The sequence below is a fragment of the Callorhinus ursinus genome, unplaced genomic scaffold, assembly GCF_003265705.2.
Source record: "Callorhinus ursinus isolate GAN/ISIS: 27379988/994484 unplaced genomic scaffold, GSC_fseal_2.0 scaffold23, whole genome shotgun sequence".
In the NCBI taxonomy this organism is placed as follows: Eukaryota; Metazoa; Chordata; class Mammalia; order Carnivora; family Otariidae; genus Callorhinus; species Callorhinus ursinus.
The window spans coordinates 1,062,946-1,085,755 of NW_027397085.1; the positions used below are offsets into that span (position 1 = coordinate 1,062,946).

General features: G+C 38.1%; 2 protein-coding genes across 3 annotated transcripts in view; one reads left to right on the plus strand and one right to left on the minus strand.

Moving 5' to 3' along the window:
- Positions 1-22,810, minus strand: part of JMY (junction mediating and regulatory protein, p53 cofactor) — a 93,209-nt gene that overhangs the window by 42,722 nt on the left and 27,677 nt on the right. For both annotated transcript variants that reach the window (XM_073905283.1, XM_025892556.2), the window contains exons 2-3: positions 15,636-15,809; positions 1,027-1,177 (exon numbers count right to left, since the gene is read on the minus strand). In XM_073905283.1, the coding sequence (XP_073761384.1) occupies positions 1,027-1,177; positions 15,636-15,809 (325 nt within the window). The remainder of the gene's footprint in view (positions 1-1,026; positions 1,178-15,635; positions 15,810-22,810) is intronic.
- Positions 2,271-2,657, plus strand: LOC112839676 (phosphatidylinositol N-acetylglucosaminyltransferase subunit P-like). Its single transcript, XM_025892680.1, has one exon. The coding sequence runs from the start codon at positions 2,271-2,273 to the stop codon at positions 2,655-2,657; it is 387 nt and encodes a 128-aa protein (XP_025748465.1).

The following is a 22,810-nucleotide window of genomic DNA, read 5'->3' on the forward strand; positions in this document are numbered from 1 at the left end:
TTGCAAAAGATGTCCAAGTGTTAATATAACTATAATATAAATATAATAAAAATATCAACATATATAAGGAGCTTTTATTCATCAACAGAAAAAAATCCACCATACAAAAATAGGCAAAAGGTATTATAACTGGAAAGAAAGGATATGCAAATACCAATTACATAAAAAACAAAAAGTACAGTACTCCGTAATAACCAAGGAAATGCAAAATTTAAAAACACGATACTAGTTTTCACCTATCAAACTCCTGTTTTTATTTTTTTTAATGACGATGCCAAATGATGCTAAAGAATCAAAGGGAGCATTCTTCTTTAGCACACTGGCATTCTGAAGGAATAAACTTCTTCAAGTACAACTTTTAGGGAAATGAGGGTTTCCTAAAGGAATAACCTGAATGCTAAACTGTGTTAATGCCAGGTAGATAACGAAAATAATGAATAGCAGGGATTTTAAACTGCAACTGAAGGATTTCCATGGTCACCTATGGAAGGAAGTCGGAAGGAATGGACCTTCAGAGACCTTGCCCATGAATCTCTTCATTTGGCTTGTCTTGATTTTTAGCATTTATAAACCATAATCCTAAGTATGTACTTTCCTGAGTTCTGTGAATCATTGTAGCAAATGATCAAACCTAAAAAGGCTGTGTGAACCCCCAAATTTATCATCAGTTGGTGAGAAGTGCAGAAGGCCTGGGGACCCTCTAAATTTCCAAGTAGTGTCTTAAATGTGGGCAGTCTCAATGCGAACCGTGCCTTTAAGCTGTGGGGTCTGTAACAGGTTAGTTTCAGAACTGAATTATGCTACACTAACACCCAATTACTATTTTTTAAAGGTGGAGTATGTATAAACACATGCCCAGAAAAGACTGAAAGGATCTACTATAATTTGCAAATAGTGATCTTTTTTAACTACTAAGACTATGAGTAGTCTTTATACATTATTCCCCAGAACTCCTGCAAACATGAAATATTTAAACCACTCATTTTCAAAAACATCTAACAAGGATAACTTTACTAGGAAACTTACCTTTTTGTGCTTTCGCTGTTATTTCAAAGTATTTGACAGTAAGATCCTGAATAGACAGCACAGCCATGTGAGCTTTTCGCTGCCAATCAGCATCTTCTTTTTGTAGACTTTCAATTCTTCGGGGACCCAGATAATCATTCTCCATGGAAATCTTCAGAAAAAAAGAAAAATTAAGAAGCCCATTTCTTTCCTTCTTTATTCATTCCTTAAACATTTACTGAATGTTTAGTTATCAGGCAGGCATTGTGCCTTGTGCTAAAACAAAGAATACTTATTTTTCTCTTGCTCTAGAGTACAAGCCATTAATTTACAAAACAAATTAACAGTAACATTAAAGACATCTGACACAGAAATCTGTTCCCTATTCCTCTCTTCTTTTTCACCCTTCCCCTCCTTCACATATAAAAAAGGACATACAGCAAAATGTTAAGATGTTATTTTTGGGTGTTGAGATAACAAGAAATATATTTCCTCCTTTATGATAATTATATTTTCAGGTTAAGAATTATTTGTGCCACTAAATACTTATTTTATAACTGGACATAAATAAATGAAAACTCAGATTTTTAGGACTGATAATTTATAAAAACCAGCCCGTCTATTTACTAAAGATCTCTGGACAAAAGTAAAAGACAAAAATTAAATATTATTTGCAAGAGTTACAAACAGAACAAAAGAGAGTTGAAAAATCAAATGATGGACAGGGATGTACCAGCTGAATGCTAAAGTAAAATTCACAGAAGTGACAGTATTAATATAAAAGTATATAAAATCACTACACAGGTATGTTTAACATGGAAGAAAGGTGAAATCCACCAAGACTAGCAATGGACCCTTTGTGCACTCTATCCTGCTTTATCATATAGTGAGAAAAGACTGCCTAAAAATTAAATGAGAAGTTAACATCTTATTCGAATGATGAAAAAAAAACCAGAGAAAGGTATTAACTCATCCCTGGCATATTTCTGAAAAACTAATCGACTATCATGAGCCACCAAAAAAGTTGTAAAACAAATTTCAGAACTAGAAATACAGGCTGTATTCGCTAAATGGTGCAATGAACAAATTAAAAGAACAGCCTGAACCCCAAATAAAATTTTAATCACCAGGAGCCCTTTCTTGCCCCCGCGGAGGCTTTCCAGAAGGGGCCTGCACAGGGGACTTGGCGCTGAAGTGGCCAAGCTGTCGGGAAGGGCCTGAGTGGGCGCTTTGAGGACCCAAGATTGTCTAAAGCCACAGGGAAAATGGTGGAAAATTCACCGTCGCCATTGCCAGAAAGAGCGATTTATGGCTTTGTTCTTTTCTCAAGCTCCCAATTTGGCTTCATCCTGTATCTTGTGTGGGCATTTATTCCTGAATCTTGGCTAAACTCCTTAGGATTAACCTACTGGCCTCAAAAATACTGGGCAGTTGCATTGCCCATCTACTTCCTCATCACTAGAGTAACTGGTTACGTACTCTTACTTGGAATAAACATGATGAGTACCTCTCCACTCAACTCCATTCATACAATCACAGATAACTATGCTAAAAATCAACAGCAAAAGAAATACCAAGAAGAGGCCATTCCAGCATTAAGAGATATTCCTATTAGTGAAGTAAACCAAATGTTCTCCCTGGAAACTAAATAACTTTATGCCAAAAACTAAATTATATGTAGACTAACACCAAGCATTTACTGTAATTTTTTATATAATAATTTGGGCCATAATTATTTTGACTCTCTCTCGTACCCAATATTGAAATGTAAACAAGTAAGTTGATTCTTTTAGATTAAGTTATATTAATATTATAAAAGTTCCTGAGTATTAGTTATTAAGAGAATAAATAAAATACTGCATTACCATATTTTAAAAAAATTTAATCACCAGGAAATGTAACCTAAAGGAAGATAATATTTGGTTTTAATCTTGAAAAAACAATATACTGCTCCTTAAGCAAATGAAGAGGCTTCCAGATAGAGGGGGAAATATATGCAAGAGCACTTAGTACAGAACCCAGCACACAATGAGCAATTTATAATAAGCAGTGTTATGAATGGACAATAGCAAGGCATAAGGAGGGATCAAGAATGACTAGAGGGGAACCTGGGTGGCTCAGCAGGTTAAGCATCTGACTTCAGCTCAGGTCATGACCTGAGGGTCCTGGGATAGAGTCTCACATGGGGCTCCGCGTTTAGTGGGGAATCTGCTTCTCCCTCTCCCCCTGCCCCTGCTTGTGTGTGTGTGCACTCTTTCTAATAAAAAAGAATGACTAGAAAAAATTTGGGGGTGCCTGGCTGGCTCAGTTGATGGAGCATGAGACTCTTCATCTCCGGGTTGGAAGTTCAAGCCCCACATCGGGTGTAGAGATTACTTAAAAAAATATACAAAATCTTCAAAAAAAAAAAAAAAATCTGTATATAGAACTGCCATTTCCTCAAAAAGTAAACAATGAAGGAGTTGCTGGTTTCAAAGGGGCGAGGATCAAGGATTTCATTTTATATACGTTAAGTTTGATTTTGCAAAGGTCATGGCTAGAGATATAAATTTAGGTAGCCTTGACATACAGATGACATTTACAGCCATCACAGTGAAAGAGGCTATCTAAGGAAGTCATGAGAAAAAGGCTCATGATTGAGCCCTAAGGAATTCTGACTGTGAAGCTGGGTCAACAGCCTACAGAAACAAAGCTAGAGGAAGTGGGGACACCAGGCAAGTGTGGAATCACATAAGGAGCAAGATTCAAAGGAGGAGAAATTGACCCTGTCCAACACTGCTTGTTGGATGTAGGATGACACCTAGTACCCACAGATCTAACAGTATTAACATCACTGAATTTAGCAACAATTTAGTTCTAGAGTATAAGCAAATTTCCTTTGCCTATTAACTCCCATGACAACTTCAGATCTCAGTTCAACTACTAGATCATGAAAGTCTTCCCAACTTCCCATTATAACCTCTTCAGTGCAACACATGTAACTTTCCTTCAAAGCACTTACCATAATCATACTTTATAAGATTTCGTGACCTTTAACTATTAACTGCTTCTCCCTTTGAAAGTTCTATGAGGGCAGAGAATGCATAGGCTTTTTTTGAGTGTGTGGTTTGCTTGTTTTCTTTTGGTTTTTATTTTTCTGCTTCTCACTAGCATACTGCCTGGCATGAAATAGGCAATCTAAAATATTTCCTAAATGAGTAAGTAAATTAAAAATTCACTCTGCACCTGTTTTTAATGAGAAGAGAGATGTAGACATGTGTATAAATAAATACTCTCTTGAAAGATCTGAGTGAATAGAGGAAAAAAGGGTGGTGCTAGGAGAGGACAAAGCTTAAGGGTAAGCCTTTTGCTTTTGGTTTTATTTTAATGGGAGATCATGCAACAGGCTGAGAAGTGATAAGCAGTATCTAGCAAAGGGAAAACATAAAGATGCCAGGGGAAAATGGGGCTAATTATAGTAGAAAAGTCCTTAAGAACAACATGGGAAGGAACAGGATTCATAGTACTGGTATAGGGAATTTGCTCTTGGTAAATGTAGGGAAAGTTCTTCCGTGAGCATAAAGAAAGTGAAGTTTTGGATTTGTAGAAGGATGAGGGGAATTTCTCTTTGATGATCTCCATTTTCCCCTGTGAAAAAAAGAGTCCAGATAAGAAAAGGTTGGTACAGGAGAATGGAGAAGACACAAAATAGCTGTTTTTAGATAGTAGGATGACAAACCATTTAGAAAAACTCATGAAGCAAATATTTTTTTAAAAAGAAACCAGGGTTATTGTGGTCATGGTAAAACAGGCACAAACTCATATACTGCTGTTAGAACTACAAATTGATGAAAACCTTTTCTGGCAATGATTTTATGATACCACATTCTTTTCTTAAATACCTATTTTCTTACCTATTTAAGAAAAATAACCAAAGATGTTCACTACAATGCTGTTCGAAATAAAAGAAAAACTGTCTCACAAATATCTAACAGAGAATATTATAGATGATACACCTATAAAATACAATTCTATACAAAAATGTCTATGAGGTTTCCAGTAAGAAAGGAAAATGATTGTTATAATAGTAAAGACAGATCAAATCATAGACATAATTTCAACTACATAATGTCCAGAAAAAAGGAAAAAATATGTAGAATGTATTACTGAGGTCATTAGATTATGGGTGACTATTTTTCTTTTCTGTTTAAAATCTGTACTTTCCAAATCTTCTTTATTGTGTATGTATTGCTTTTATAACAAAAAAAATGTTTTATCTCTTCTTTGGTTCACAAACCATACCAACCAGACAAGATGAAGACACATTATCCCAGAGGTTTCCTGTTTCTAGTTAAGCAAACAATGAGCTCCTGTTTCCATATAGGAGGACCAGCAAGAGGCAAAATTATGAGACTTACTTTTTTTTTTCCAGTGTGTGTGGGAGGGAGGGGAAGTGGAGATATGATCAGAACCTAAATGTCTTAATAGTTGGAAAACAGAATTATGTGAGCTCCATTTCTGGGACTACAAAAATAGTGCCAAGTAAGGACAATTAAGTCAGTAGAAGCTTAGATTCTTGGTATCACATTCCCTACTTACCAAGACTGGAATTTTTTAATTCTCAGAAGATAATTACTATATCTCCAGTCACATACTGCAGGAGTCAAACTTACATGATGCTACTGGATATGGTTGTTTTCTTTCTCCCTTTTAGACTTTACCATGGCTAATATTTGGAATCATTCAATTATATATTTTGAACAAAGAGCCCATTGTACTGGGTGCTTCAGGGGATGTAACATAAGATACACATTCTCCTTCTAAAAAACTTACAATCTAATTGGAGGGTGGGGTAAGCAAAGATATCTGTGCTGCAGAAATCTAGACCTGGCCGCGCTACGCAGTAACTATGAGAGCTTTGTTTGACACAATCACTTAACATTCGATTATTCACTCAAAATGATGATGTATTATCAGCATTTTCTCAGCATCAGTACAGTACTAGGCAGTAGGCATAGAAAGATACTCAGCCTAGTGGAAGACACAGACAACAAAATAAGAATTAAAATAGAGTATGAAAATATATCAAAGAGAGAGTATGCCTAAGATACTACGGGAAACACCAGCTATGGAGGTTGCAGTACCAAGTCTGGGAAGAAAATTTCTAATGGGAATGATGAGTAAGTAAATTCTGAAAGAACAAGTAGAATTTTGGGGTGCCTGGGTGGCTCAATCGGTTTAGTGTCTGCCTTTGGCTCAGGCCATGATCTCAGGCCTTGGGGGAGTCTGCTTCTCCCTCTGCCACTTCCTCCCCCCCACCCCGCCCATGCTTGCCCACCCCGCCCATGCTCGCTCGCTCTCTCTCAAATAAATAAAACCTTTAGAAAAAAAAAAAGAACAAGTAGAACTTTATCCAGGTATTAAAAATGGTGAAGGGTGTCTCTGTGTAAAAAAGAATAAATGTATTTTAAGGGGCGCCTGGGTGGCTCAGATAGTTAAGCGTCTGCCTTCGGCTCAGGTCATGATCCCAGGGTCCTGGGATCGGGCCCCGCGCCGGGCTCCTGGCTCAGCAGGGAGCCTGCTTCTCCCTCTCCCTCTGCCTCTCTCCCTGCTCATGCTCTCTCTCTCTATCTCAAATGAATAAATAAAATCTTTAAAAAAAAAAAAATAAAGGTATTTTAAGACCCTTAAAGTAAATGAAATGTTTGGCAGGAAGAGAATTCATTTAGCTGTTTAGATCAGGATATACTTTACTGAGGTTCAATACTGCAGAGGGCTCTAAAGGAAGGGTATGATTTTGACAGATACATATGGTATATGGGGAAAGAGAACCACTCAAAAGACCTGCTGGAGGCAAGAAATGACCTGAGCAAAAGGCTAGCCTAGAGGCAGTTAGGTTCAGTGTGTTAACAGAGAACAGTCCAGCATGGCAGAGTTTAGGTAAAACAGATAAAGGCAATGGGAGATAAGATTAGAAAAGGAGGTTGTGGTCATTATTAGGAGAGCTTAAAATGTCAGACTGAAATCATACTTAGCTTGAGAGGCACCGGGAAACCACTGTGGGATTCTTAGCAAAAAGTGGCATACTTAGACTTCAGCTCAGATAGAAGGACTCAGAAGATGTGTTTGCTATCTAACAAAATCATCAAGGTTTGTGCTTTGTGATTACCGTTGATTTTTAAACACTCAAGTTAAAAGGTGTAAGATTAATATTCATAAGTGTGGACCAAAGATTTAGTAAATTTAACATTGCAGCCAAATATTAAACTCTTACTCAGTACGTTATGATAGAACTTCTTTTCGATGACATGATTAAACTTTATACCCTTTCAAGGACTTGGTATGTTGTACCTAAAACCATAAGCTAGATAACTAGGTTTTTTTCCTAACTTTGAAAGAATAAAGCTATGTAAATTCTTGTCCATCGGTTCCCAGGTTCATCCTTATGCTTTGTGATGCTAGAGGTGGGGCTCTGTGAACCACGAAGAGATTTGCTTCTTCCTCTGTATATCACTTGACTTTCCTGTTTGCTGTTCCTATGAGCATCATCACAGATTCACCTCTTCCTCCCAGCATCCGCAGTTCCTACCTGAAGCAGTTCACAGAATCCAGTTTTCAATCTGTCAGCCTTAGAACTAGCCTTTCTGCCCACCCTCCCCCCATGGGGAACCAACACCAGCCTGCTCTATTCCCAGACATCTGGGTCTCTCCTTTGAGCTGAGACATACCAGCCCTTGACGAGCTATATTGCCTTCCCCAGACTTCAGCTCCACACACGGTTCATTCTCCATGTAAAGCATTAACAAGTACCATCTCTTTCCTGTGTGCCACCAATCCAGGAGTGGTGGCTGTTTTTACAATTGTTAGCTCTGATATCTTAGTTGCCTTCTTAACTATCTGGTTAACAACTTTAAGCCAAGTTAACAATTCTTTGTATTAAATTCTCCCCTACTGAAATAACCAGTTTATTTTTCCAATCAAATCCCTACAGGCAACTATGGAACAGAAATTTAATAAACAGAACAAGCAGTGTTCAAAATTCAAAAATCTTAACTCTGATCATTAAATAGAAATCTTTTTCACTTGCATGGCTGACCACTGTACAGAAGTGAGGAAACTTACATTCTGGCTTTTTATTTTTTTTTTTTTAAGATTTTATTTATTTATTTGACAGAGAGAGACACAGTGAGAGAGGGAATACAAGCAGGGGGAGTGGAAGAGGGAGAAGCGGGCTCCGGGGCTCGATCCCAGGACCCTGGGATCATGACCTGAGCCAAAGGCAGACTCTTAACCAACTGAGCCACCCAGGCACCCCACATTCTGGCTTTTTAAAGAGAAAAAAATTTTTTAAAATCTGGTACCTGAAGATAATTTGTACTTTGTTGTTGGATTATCTTTACCTTCACTGTACAGGTATATTCAAATATAAACACCTCTCCATGCTTTTTAAATGTCATTTAAATGACTTCTGAAACAAAGGAGTTAATACTGCAGCCAACTTTTTAAAAAAATGTTAATATAGTTTACTGTACTTAAGACATTAAGCCAGGATACTAAGTTCTTTTCCTAACTTGGCAAGTCTGAAAATGTACAGCATTGGTCAGCTGGATCATGTGCTTAAAAACAATGACATCTCTGTTTTCAATTTCAGGGCTAGAAAGAAAACAGTGCCTGTCTTTAAGATGGAAAAAACTATGTGTCAGTTTAGGTAGCTATAGTGAGACCAATTTATAAATACAAATTTCTTGGCATCAATTACTTATTATGAAGTACATCACTTCCTTGGATACTGGTTTTATATGAGAAACTTAAGTGTTATTCCTGTCTATTGTTGGGTTAGTGGGTGAAGAAGAGAAAAATACAACAAAACAAAACCTCCAATTCTCATGTGAAAGATGCCAAGATAAATCTGTATATATACTAATGTAGTAGTGCCTTTAATGTAAATTTTCCAGGCCCAGGAATCACCTGAAGGTGACCAAGATTAACAAAATGACATGATCAGATTTGGAAGTATCTACTCATGCATTTTTTGTATTCAGAGTAAATCAATATTCTTAAGAAAAAGTGTGAAATGATAAATTTTTTTTAAAGATGAGAGAAATCTGGGGCGCCTGGGTGGCTCAGTGGGTTGGGGGTCTGACTCTTGATTTCAGCTCCAGTCATGATTTCAGGGTCATGGAATCAAGCCCCGCGTCAGGCTCCACCAGGGAGTCTGCTTGAGATTCTCACCTTCTGCCCCTCCCCACTGCTCTTGTGCATGCTCTCTAAAAATAAATCAATCTTAAAAAAAAAAAAAAAAAGGTGAGAGAAATCTAAAGGCAAGGAAACCAAAGAAAAAACAGCTCAGGTAAGAAATAAGTATTTTTTTTTAAAGATTTTATTTATTTATCTGACACAGACAGACACAGCGAGAGAGGGAACACAAGCAGGGGGAGTGGGAGAGGGAGAAGCAGGCTTCCCGCCGAGCAGGAAGCCAGACGTGGGGCTCAATCCCAGGACCCTGGGATCATGACCTGAGCCGAAGGCAGACACTTAACGACTGAGTCACCCAGGCGCCCCAAGAGGTAAGCACCTTAATGTATACTGATGGCACTATATATTTCACAGCTGGCAGGCCATAGTATACAGTAATCCAACAGTGTAAAAACCACCCTGCACAAAAGTGCCCCATCAAGGGGGCAGAGTGTGGAGACCAAAAAGCAGCCCATCTTTTGCCAAGCCATGGATACTTGCTGCACCTGCCCAGAAGAAGGCCCTTTTCTAATGTGTCCACTGGAACAGGGGCTAGGTAGTGTCTATCTTTCTATCTCACACAATGATACCTACAGATTTGCTTGGTCTTGGGGGAGAGGAAGGGGGGAAGAGCACATTTAAGATACACTGAGGTGATAATTGGCAAAATGACGTGCCTGGCTACAAAGGGGAGAAAAGAGCTGAGGATGCCTTCTAGATTCTAGCTTATTTCTTTCAGCAAGTATTAAAAAAAGTCGGCCAATGTGTTTGAAGTGCTTTTAGCTAATACACAAAGACAAATCAGCAGACCAACTCAGTACTAACTCTGACTCATTAATATGCTGGGTTTAAAAATCTAGATAGAATCATCTAGTTCGAATCTCATCCTGTGGATGCAAAAGCAGTCCCAGACAGATTGTAACTTTGAGTTCAGTGTGTTCCATCCCTTAGTAGTTTCAAGTTCTTTTTAAACTTGTGGTTCTCACACTTAAGTATGTATCATAATCACCTGGAAGGCTTTTTAAAACAAAGACTGCTGAGCCCCTCTCCCTAGTTTCAGTAGAGATCTGCGGTAAGGACCAGGAATCTGTATTTGTAACAAGGTTCCAGGTGATCCTAATGCTACTAGTCCGGGGGTTACATTTTTGAGGGCCAATGTATTAGACATAGACTCTGGTAGCTCCGTCAAGGGGTGTGTGTCTCAGAACGACTTTTAGGCCAAAAATTCTGGGGAGGAGATGCTTAATGCTTATAGATGAGACAGAGGATTAGTGAAAAACCTTTATTAATTACCACTTACAGGGGTGCCTGGGTGGCTCAGTGGGTTAAGAGTCATCTGCCTGTGGTTAAGGTGGTGATTCCGGGGTTAAGCCCCACATCGGGCTTCCTGCTCAGCAGGGAGTCTGCTTCTCCCTCTCCCTCTGCCCCCCTCTCTCGCAAATAAATAAAATTAAAAAAAAAAAAAAGAACCAGATACTTGTGTGAGGCATAGAACTAGCAGACAGAGCCAAATATTACTTTCTGCCTTGAGATAAAGCTCCTAGATCTGAACAATTAGTAAAGTGGTGTTTTATGATCAAAGGCCTTCTATGAGTAATAAAGAATGCTTTTAAGAATACAAAATAAAGAGCAGGAAGGGAAAAATGAAGGGGGGGAATCGGAGAGGAAGATGAACCATGAGAGACTATGGACTCTGAGAAACAAACTGAGGGTTCTAGAGGGGAGGGTGGTGAGGGGATGGGTTAGCCTGGTGATGGGTATTAAGGAGGGCACGTATTGAATGGAGTACTGAGTGTTATATGCAAACAATGAATCATGGAACACTACATCAAAGACTAATGAGGTAACGTATGGTGACTAACAAAATAAAACTTAAAAAAAAAGAATACAAAATGAACAAAAACTTTAAATACCATTTATATAAATATAATTAAGACTATACTGGGGGCTCCTGGGTGGTTCATTTGTTAAGTGTCTGCCTTCGGCTCAGGTCATGATCCCAGGGTCCTGGGATCGAGCCCCGCATCAGGCTCCCTGCTCTTCAGGAAGCCTGTTCTCCCTCTCCCACTCCCCCTGCTTGTGTTCCCTCTCTTGCTGTGTCTCTGTCAAAAAAAATAAATCTTAAAAAAAAAAGACTAAAGTATACTTAATATAAAATATAGAGTAACTATATTATAAAATGTTAATATATTTTATAAAATATCAAATATATTAAGTACAAGCATATGAATATTTTATAAATATTATATAATATATAATACAAATATACATTCAGGGTACCAAGTTAACGTCTTTTCTATCATGCTTTAATATCTAGGTTAAAAGCACTGGAAATTAAGTTCTTTCTAAAGAATCTAGAGTACAGGTCAAACTCCACAGGATGCTACAGAGTTCTAGCCCTGGACCACCTTTCCTCTCATTTCCTACAAATCCTTAGACCCGAGACATACCAAATTTACACCCTGTAGGATAACTAAAACAGCAAGCTTTGCAGTTCAACAGACATGTGTCTCAATCCTAGCCATGCTATTTACCAGCAATGACCAATGGTGCCAGGCAGGAGTGAAGATTTGGTAATTTATTCAATAATTCATTTTGACTAAAAGCACAAGCACATACATGCCTATTCACTGTACCATTCCTGTTTTTATCTGTATCTGGACAATTCTCTATTCCAATCTCCAGTGCAGACATAGGTACCCACTTCCTACTGAATTGCTGATTCTTTCAATGGTGAAGTGCTCAATAATCCCTCTTTTTCCATGTATCTTTAGGCAGTGTTGATCACTCCCATTTGTGTGCCTCTACATCAACTTTTACATGATACTTTTTCCCTTTTTTAAAAAAATCATCCTTATTAAATTATAATTTACATACAACAGAATGTTCCCGATGTAAGTGTAAATTTTGATGAATTTTGACAAGTTTATATATTCATGTAAAAACCACTATAATAAAAATTTAGAGCCTATCAATCACCCAAAGGATTCTGTTACACCTGTTCCCTCTTAGTCAATCTCCATTGCCTAACCGCAGGCAACAAGTGCTAAGCTTTCTGTCAATATAGATCAGAACCATCATCTCCAGAATTTCACATAAATGGATTCATACAGTTTACACTGTGTCTGCTGCCTTTTGTTCAGCATATTTTTTTGTAAACTGTTTTATTAAGCTTAATTTATATATAAATTAATCCATTTAAAGTGCTCAATTTGATGAGTTTTAACAGCTGTATACACCCAAGCAACAACCACTACAATCAAGACATAAAACATTTTTATCACCTCCAGAAGATTCCTCATGCCATCCATCCTTTCACACATGAATATACACTTTTGTATTTGGCTTCTGTGACTTAGCAAGATTTCAAATTTATCCATGTTGTTGTGCCTATCAAGAGTAAATTCCTTTGCACTGCTGAGTATTTATTCTGTAATATGGAACTACCACATTTTGCTTATCCATTCACCCATTGATGGTTATTGGGGCTGTTCCAGTTAGGGGCTACTGGGAAGAAAGGTGGCATGAGTATTAGTGTATCAGTCTTAGGGGTAGATGTTTTCATTTCTCTTTTATAAATAACTAGGATTTGAATAGCTGAGTAGTAAGGTATGTAAATATATAAAACTCCTTAAGAAACAGCCAAACAGTTTACCAAAGTGGTTACACCACTATAAAATATGTTAGGAATATCTGAGAATTCCAGTTACTCCATATCCTTACCAGCCCTTGGGAGCACCACAATATTTTTTTTTTTTTTTAAAGATTTTATTTATTTATTTGAGAGAGAGAGAATGAGAGATAGAGAGCACGAGAGGGAAGAGGGTCAGAGGTAGAAGCAGACTCCCTGCCGAGCAGGGAGCCCGATGTGGGACTCGATCCCGGGACTCCAGGATCATGACCTGAGCCGAAGGCAGTCGCTTAACCAACTGAGCCACCCAGGCGCCCCCACAATATTTTTTTAAGATTTTATTTATTCATTTGATGGAGAGAGAGCACAGGTGGGGGGTGGGGAGAAACGGGCTCCCCACTGAGCAGGGCTCAATCCCAGGACCCTGGGATCATGACCTGAGACAAAGGCAGCCACTTAATCGACTAATCTACCCAGGTGCCCAAGTGCCAGAAATTTAAATTATATTCACTCTAATGGGTGTGTATCTCATTATAGTTTTAATTTGAATTTCCATGATGACAATTTTAAGCTTCTCTGTGTGTGCTCATTAGCCATTTATTTGTCTTTTAAATATTTAGCTGATTTTTAGGGACTTCTGGGTGGCTCAGCACGTTAAGCGTCTGCCTTCAGCTCAGGTCATGATCTCAGGGTCCTGGGATGGAGCCCCACATCATGCTCCTTGCTCAGCAGTGAACCTGCTTCTCTCTCAGCCTGCTGCTCCCCCTGCTTGTGCACTCTCTCGCTCTCTCTCTGACAAATAAATAAAATCCTTTAAGTAAATAAACAAATAAATATTTAGCTGATTTTTAAATTTTTTTGGTTGTCTTACTGAGCTGTATGTAGAGTTCCTTTTTCAGATGTATTAGAAGTATTTTTTTCCCGGTCTGTGCGCTTGCCTTCTATTTCTTAACAATCTTTCAAAAATTAAGTGTTTAATTTTGGTCAAGTCCAACTTATCAAAAAAAATTTTTAAAGTTTATGGCTCAAGTTTTCTGCATCCTACCTAAAAAGCCTTTACCTTTTCTTTCCCAAAATTGTGAAAACTTCCTATGTTTTCTTATATAAGTTTTCCATTTTGTTTTAAGAGGGAACTGGGGGAGTGGTGGTGGGGAGAGGGAAAGATCTTAAGCAAGCTCCACACCCAGCACCGAGCCAATGCAGGGCTCGATCTCATGACCCGAGTCAAAATCAAGAGGTTGACGCTTAACCTACTGAGCCACCCAGGCGCCCCTCTTATGCACGTTTTAGAACATGAAATCCTGTTGAGGTCTAAGATGGATTTCAAGTTAATTTTTGTACATGGTTTGTTGTGTTTTTCCCCCTTAATTTTCCTTTTTTAAAATTTTTAAAAATTCTTTGTTTTTTAACAAACCCTTGTGTCGAAGGCTGAATTTCAATAGATTGCAGCAAGGGAGCTGCTCTGCTACATACAAACCCCAACCCAGAAGCAGGTCGTCTACGAATGGTTTGGCACCAGGTTCCCCACGAACGTGCGTTGCGTCACAGGCGACGAGGCAGCCCCCTTTCCTGGGACAGGGGCTCTCCACACCAGACCCCAGTCATGACACACGGAGGCCCGCCGGCAGGGAGGCAGGGGACCCACTATCCGAGGCCAACCAAGGCTCTGTGGCGCTGCCTTATCAGTCTGCCTGGGCAGGATTCTGACTTACAGGCATTCAGTCATAATCCCACAGATGGTAGCTTCGCCCCATTGGCTCCTCAGCCAAGCACATATGAGATCAATTTTTTTAATGTGGGTCTGCAGTTGTTCTGGTACCATTTCTTGGAAATTCTTTCTCCCACTGAACTGCTCTGTCACCTTCGTGAAAAACTTATATAACCACTCATGTACTTCTGGATTCTATTCTATTCTGTTGATTTACAATTCTATCCTAGGCCAATAGTACAATGTCTGGATTTCTCTAGTTTTTTAGTAAGGAGGACTTATTACCTGACTTCAAATTTTATCTTTTTCAAAATTGTTAAAGCCCTCCTTTGCCTTTCCATAAAAATTTATAATTCGCTTGTCAGTTTCTGGAGGGAAAAACCTACTAGAATTTTAATTTGAATCTACAGATCAACTGAAAACTGACATCTAAACATTACTGAGTCTTCCAAGCTATTATCATGATCTCCCCATTTCTTAAGGTACACTTACTGTCTCTCAGCAACGTTTTATAATTTTCAGTATACAGAACTTTCATATACTTTGTAAAATTTATTTCTAAACAGTTCATGTTCAGAGATACTTATAATGGTATTTTAAAGTTTCTATAATTTTCATTTCTAAAAGACAGAAAATGCAACTGAATTTTTAACATTAACCTTGTACCTAATTCACATATTATTTTCAACAGGTTTTTTTAAGATCCCTTAGGATAGGGGCACCTGGGTGGCTCAGGTGGTTAAGGGTCTGCCTTTGGTTCAGGTCATGACCCTGGGGTCAAGCCCCGTATCAGGCTCCCTGCAGCCTGTAGATTTCTCTATGCATCTACAACTTACCTTTCTAGGCTCTTCCTATCCCTGCCTACTCAACAGAATCCCCTTTGAGATACTCTAAAATGAGGTTCTCAGGCTCTATGCAATCTTAATCGACCAAAATAGAATCTTTGGGGAGAAAGGACCAGGTATCTGCATTTTTAAAAAGCTCCTCTATGGGCACAAAGCTCCTCTACGGCCAGCCAGGCTGAGAACTATGAAACAGGCAGGGAACTATGAAGGTTTAAAAAAAAAAAAAAAATACCTTGATCTGTTGTCTCCGTAGCATGGCAAGTTCTCTCATGTCTCGGAATGGCTGTAGTAAATACTGATACAGTTCAGTTGTGGCTTCTGCAAGGCTGCTATAGGCTTCATCCTCCATCTGATACAAGTCCAGAAGCTCAACCATGCTTTCTGTATTCTTGTGCTTATCCAAAAGCTATGGAACAAGAAAATTTTATTACAAAGAATCTGATTATAATAGCCTATAAATACTTCCTTTTAACTCCCTCCCTCATCCTCTTAGGATGTTAGAATACTGAAACACAGAAGGAATGAAAATCACTGAATGCTTTTCATCATTTACCTCCATGCTGAGATGTCTTACTACTCAAGACCTGCTTGAATCATCCCTTTCAAACTGCTCTCATCGTATTATTCTTTTTCTGTGTATTTTCTGGGACTCCATACTATCTATCTGCCTAGACTTAAGTCCTTAAATATATTTTCCCAAGTATCTTGTAGCTTTCTCCGTATTTATAAAAAATTTTTTTCATTGCTAATATACAAAGTAGTTAACAACTCTTACCAATATTATTTTACTAATTTTCCCAAATCTTCTTGCCACTCCCCTCCTCCTCCCAGTTTGGAACATTCCCACATTAACTTTCAACTCCCACTTATCACATCCCTCAAAATCTAGGTTAATAAAAACCTCAACTGTACTAAAGAGTTTAAGACTGACTATAATAGATTTTTATAACTATTACTTGCACTCCTTGGTACCCGTGTGTGTGTGTGTGTGTGTATGTTTTCATTCATTCCTCAACAAATATGGACATCTAACACATGTTGGACACTGGGCTAAAAGCTGGGCATACAAAAACATGGTTGCTCTCTTCAGAAGCTTACAGTGTAGTAAATAAACAAACTAAATAACTAAAACTAATTAAGTTTTTAAAAAATTACAAACTGGGGCACCTGGGTGGCTCAGTTCGTTCAGCGACTGCCTTCAGCTCAGGTCATGATCCTGGAGTCCCGGGATGGAGTCCCACATCGGGCTCCCTGCTCACAGGGTGTCTGCTTCTCCCTCTGACCCTCCCTCCTCTCATGCTCTCTCTCTCTCTCTCATTCTCTCTCTCAAATAAATAAAATCTTTAAAAAATAAAAATAAAAAAATAAAAATTACAAACTGTGACAGTCTCATCTCAAAGGCACAAAATTCTGCTTTTCATTCCATACCTAAAGTTTTCACTACTATCTTCCTCCCCAACTTTTTGCTTTAGTTACCACGTTGCGCTATACATACTATACTCAATTTAGAGTCCAAATTCACTTCCGGACCAGATTCTTACCACTAAATGTAGCAACATCTACGCATTAGTCTTTTGCCTACTATATCATTAACAATCATGATGGATCAGATAATCTAAAGTGTTTTTATGACAAAGAAGTACTATATAAATACTTGTTATTCTAATATTGTAATTCCAACTTTCACTGCTAACATGGAGAATTTCCACTACCCAGTATCAGCTGAACAGTTCCTCTTAGACCAATTCTCCCACTGATGGTGACTATAAACCCTGGGCAAAATATTACAACACTACTACCTGAAGGCACTGTAAAGTGACCAGAAATAAAGAAAAACTGGAGAGAACATCAATACTTAGAAGATAGGAAAACCCTAAGTGAGTTTTTATTCACAGCATTTGGCCTGAGGGGAGGCCCCAGTGGCTGCCAGAGGAGAGAAGTTTGGCTGAAACAGAAAACTACAGTTTTGGTGCTTGAAGAATCAGAGGACAGAGTTCAAGACAACCATAGCACCTAGAAAAGGGGGATAAATGCTGAAATGGAGAAAGCCAAAGGAGGAAATCCCAAATTGGTATATAAACTCTACTCAAGGGGCACCTGGGTGGCTCAGTTGGTCTTAAGCGGCTGCCTTGGGCTCAGGTCATGATGTCAGGGTCCTGGGATGGAGCCCCCAGTTGGGCTCCATGCTCAGCAGGGAGTCTGACTCTCCCTCTGCTCCGCCCCCCCCCAGACTTGTGTGCTCACTCTCTCTCTCAAATATTAAAAATAAATAAATAAACTCTACTCGAATTTCAGGCTGATTACCAGAACTATGTATGTACAAGATAGGCTGTGGGCAAAGCAGCTAAAGAAAAAAATGTAATATTTTAGCTGCACTTCTGTGAAAGATGAGTAGAGTTTGCAGTTGAACCAATTAAATTAAGTATCTGCTAAAACAAATCTACTAAAAAAAAAAAAATCAACATTCTCTGGAGGAATATAACACACAACAGAGGCTCTGCAAGGTACCATTTAAAATGTCCAGAATACAATCCAAATTTAGCAGACCTATAAAGAAATAGGAAAACAAAACAATGCTCAAAAAGCAATTAAATGGAGAACTGTAAGATGTGATACTTTCGATTTAGCACAGATTTTATTTTAATTCTAAATTTTTTTAACGATTTTATTTATTTGATAGAGAGAGAGAACGAGCACACAAGCAGGGGGAGCAGCAGAGGGAGCAAGAGAAGCAGGTTCTTCGCTGAGCAGGGAGCCCGCTGTGGGGCTCGATCCCAGGACTGTGGGATCATGACCTGAGCTGAAGGCAGACACTCAACTGACTGAGCCACCCAAGAGCCCCTCAATTTAGCGAAGATTTTAAAGCCATTATTATAAAATGCTAATGGATGCAATTTGCTCATGAAGAATAAAAATCTCAAAGGAGAAATAATTTTTAAAAATATTTTATTTATTTGAGAGAGAGCAAGTGAGCATGAGGGGGGGGCTTAGGGGCTTGATTCCATGGCCCCAAGATCTTGACCGGAGCCAAAGTCAGCTGCTTAACCGACTGAACCACCCAGGCACCCCTAAAGGACATTCTAGAACTAAAAAATATAGTGTCTAAAATAGTCCTAGGGCACAGACACACTAAGAGGTTAAAAAATTAAAAAAGTAATCTTAAGTCTATGATTAGCACTTCCGATTCCCCTACTTCCTTGCTGTTGCATCAGTAGAGCTCCTGTATAAAAGAAACTGAAAAAAACTTCATTTTTTTAAGATTTTAAGAAGTAACTAGGAAAACCCAAAACACCATGGGAGACAAAACCAAAGACACCAGAGGAAATCCCAGCCTCTGCCACCTATAGCAATTGCCTAGAGTAACAGAGATGAGTCTCCTCTAGGTGGATAACAACCTCAGTCTAAAGGCATATTTCTCTCAGCTCCTTTTGCCTAGTACCATCATGTCCAGCTTTCAAAAAAAATTACAAGGCATATTAAAAGCACAGTTTGAAGAGACAGCAAGCATCAGAACCATACTCAGGTAAAGCAGGGATATGGGAATTATCAGACCAGGAATTTAATACAGTAAGTGATTTTTGGGTGCCTGGGTGCCTCAACAGGTTGAGTGACCAACTCTTGGTTTTGGCTCATACCATGATCTCATGGGTCATGGTATCTCATGGGTGGTGGTATCGAGCTCCATGCTCAGCAGGGGAGTCAGCGTAAAGGCTCTCTCCCTCTGCCCCTCCCCCCACTCCTGCTCGCACCTCTCTCTCTCTCACACACACACACACACACACACACTCTCTCTCTCTCAAATACACAAATAAATCTTTTTTAAATTATGCTAAGGAATCTAATGGAAAAAGCAGACAACATGCAAGAACGAATGTATATAACATAAGCAGAGAGTCAAAAGGAAATGCTATAAATCAAAACCACTAAAATGCAAAAATGCCTTCAATAGGCTTATTATTAGGCTGGACAAAACAAAACAAACCAGCAAATGAGCTTGAAGAAATGTCAGTAGAAACTTCCAAAACTGAAAGGCAAAAACAAAAAAAATACTTGAAAAAAACAAGATATCCAAGAAGTATGGGACAATGAGTAAGGAAAAATTTATAATTTGTATTATATAAATTTATAAATCATTATTTCATAATTTATATCAGACTTCTCTTCAGGAACCATGCAAACAAGAGAAGTAGAGTGAAATAATTAAGAGTTCAGGGGTCCCTGGTTGGCTAAGTCAGAAGTTGTGATCTTGAAGTTGTGAGTACAAGTCCCACACTGGGTGTAAAGATTACTACCCAAAACAAAAACAAAAACAAAAACAAAAACAAAACCTTAAAAAAAAGTTAAAAATCCATATACCTAGAATTCTGTATTCAGTGAAATTACCTTCAAAACTGAATGAGAAATAAAAGAGATCCTCAGCAAACATAAATTGAGGGAACCTGTCTTGCAAGAAATATTAAAAGATTGTCAGAAAGAAGGAAAATTATATAGGTCAGAAACTTGGATCTAGATAAAGAAAGGAGGAATGTTAGACAAGAATAAAAGTAAAATAACATCTTTTCCTATTATTCTTAACAGATCTAACAGCTACTAGTTTACTCAAAATAGGAGTCACAATACATCCAGTGATTACACCTTACAGATTAGTAAAGTAAATGACAGCAAGGTTACAAGGGACAGGAGGGAAGAACTGGGAATACCTTGTTATAAGGTACTTGTACTACATGTAAAGTAGAACAGCATGATTTGAAAGAAAGGTTGGTTAGTATCACAAACCTGTTAGCACAAACCTGAGTGCAACCACTAAAAAAAAGTTTTAAAAGTATCACAGACTTGCTAAATGAGGATGTTATACTGAGAAAAAACAGAATATAAGATGCTCAATTAATACCAGAAGGCCAAAGAGTGGAAAGCAAAGAGGACAATCAAAAGAAAATAGTAACAGATATAGTAAGTATTACTCCAACTGTACCAATTATCACTTTAGACATCAATGGCTGAAATACACCTATTAAAAGAGACTGTCAGGGTGAACATAAAAACAAGATCCCACTGTATGTTGTCTAAAAGAAACTCACTTTAAATACAGACACAGATGGGTTAAAGTGGGTTAAAGTGGTAAAGACATACCATGCTAACACTAGATCAAAAGAAAGCTGCAGTAGCTATATTACTTTCAAAAGCAGACTTCAGAACAACAAAAATTATCAGAGAAAATTATAAAATAGTTAATTCTCCAAGACATAATAATCCTTAATGTGTATATGCCCAAAAACATAACACCAAAATACCCAAGTTAAAAATGGATACAACTACAAGGAGAAAAGGAGTCCACTATGACAGTTGGGGACATCAAGATCCCTTATCAGTAACAGACAGATCCAACAGGCAGAAAATCAATAAAGATATAGATGAACTCAACAGCACCATCAATGGGACATAATTGACATCTATCTCAACTACTTCACCCAACTGCAGCGAAATACATTATTCTTTTTGAGCTCACATGGAACATTCACTAAGACAGATCACATTCTGGGCCTAAAACACATCATAATAAATTTAAAAGAAAATAAATCATACAAAGTATGCTCTTAGACTACAATGGAATTAAACTAGAAATCAGTAACAGAAATATTTCTGGAAATCCCCAAAATCCTTGGAAGATTAAACAACACAATTTTAAATAGTGCATGGGTCAAAGAAAAAGTCAAGAGAAATTTTAAAATATTTTCAACTGAAGAAAAATAAAAACACTTAGCAAAATTTTGGGGTTGCAGTAAAAGTGCTTAGAGGAAAATCTGCAGCACTGAATGCACATTACAAAAGTCTGAAATCAATAATCTAAACCTTTACCTTAGAAAAGAGCAAATTAATTTCAAAGACTGCTGGAAAAAAAGAAAATTTAGAGTATAAATCAATGAAATTGAAAAAGAATCAACAGAGAAAAATCATTGGAACAAAAACCTGTGGTTCTTTGAAAACATCAATAAAATTGATAAACCTCTATCAAGGTTAACAAAGAAAAAGAGAAGACACAAATAACTAATATCAGAAATGACAAAAAGACATCATTACTGATCCCATGGACATTAAGAGGAATATAAGAACATCTCTATGCCCACAAATTCAAAAAACTAGGTGAAATGAATTCCTTAAAAGACACACACTAATGAAACAAGAATAGATCATCTGAACAGGCCTTTATTCAAGAAATTGAATTCATAATTAATAACCTTGCAACACAGGGAACACCAAGCCCAGATGGGCTCACTGGTGAACTCTACCAACAATTTAAGGAAGAAATTTTGCCAATTCTCTACAATCTCTCAAGAATACAAACATAGGGTGCCTGGGTGGCTCAGTTGGTTAAGCGACTGCCTTCGGCTCAGGTCATGATCCTGGAGTCCCAGGATCGAGTCCCGCGGGCTCCTTGCTCAGCAGGGAGTCTGCTTCTCCCTCTGACCCTCCCCCCTCTCATGCTCTATCTCATTCTCTCTCTCAAATAAATAAATTTAAAAAAAAAAAAAAGAATACAAACATAGAGGGAACACTTCCTTATTCTAAGAGGTCAGCATGTGCCTAATACCAAAAACAATGATATTACAAGAAAACTACAGATCAACATCTCTCATGAATGTAGACACAAAAATTCTCAACAAAATATTAGGAAGTACATCCAACACTGTATAAAAAGAATCATATATTATGACCAAATATGATTTATTCCAGGTATGCAAGACTGGTTCAATATTAAAAAAAAAAATCAATGTAATCTATCACATTAGTCTAAAGAAAAATCATGGTATTAATAGATGCAGGAAAAGCATCTGACAAAACCCAACGCCATTCATGAAAAAAAAACTATCAGCATACTAGGAATACAGGGAAATTTCCTCAACTTGATAAAGAACAAAAAACCTAGAGCTGACATCATATATAACTGTGATAAATTAGATGCTTTCCCATAAGACAAGGGGACAAGACAAGGAGGTCCCCTCTCATCATTCCTATTTAACATCATACTGGAAGTCCTAGCTAATGCAATTAAGAAATAAAAGGTGGGGTGCCCGGGTGGCTCAGTTGGTTAAGCGTCTGCCTTTGGCTCAGGTCATGGTCCCGGGGTCCTGGGATCAAGCCCTGTGTTGGGCTCTCTGCTCAGTGGGAAGCCTGCTTCTCTCCCTCTCCCACTACCCCTGCTTGTGTTCCCTCTCTCACTGTATCTCTCTCAAATAAATAAATAAAATCTTTTTAAAAAATAAAATAAAATAGAATAAAATAAATAAATAAAAGGTATACAGACTAGGAAGAAACAGAACTGTCTTTACACAGATGACATCACTCTGTACAAAATCCAAAGGAGGAGAACGGAGGGAAGGGGAGGGGAGGGGAGAGAAGAAACCCCTC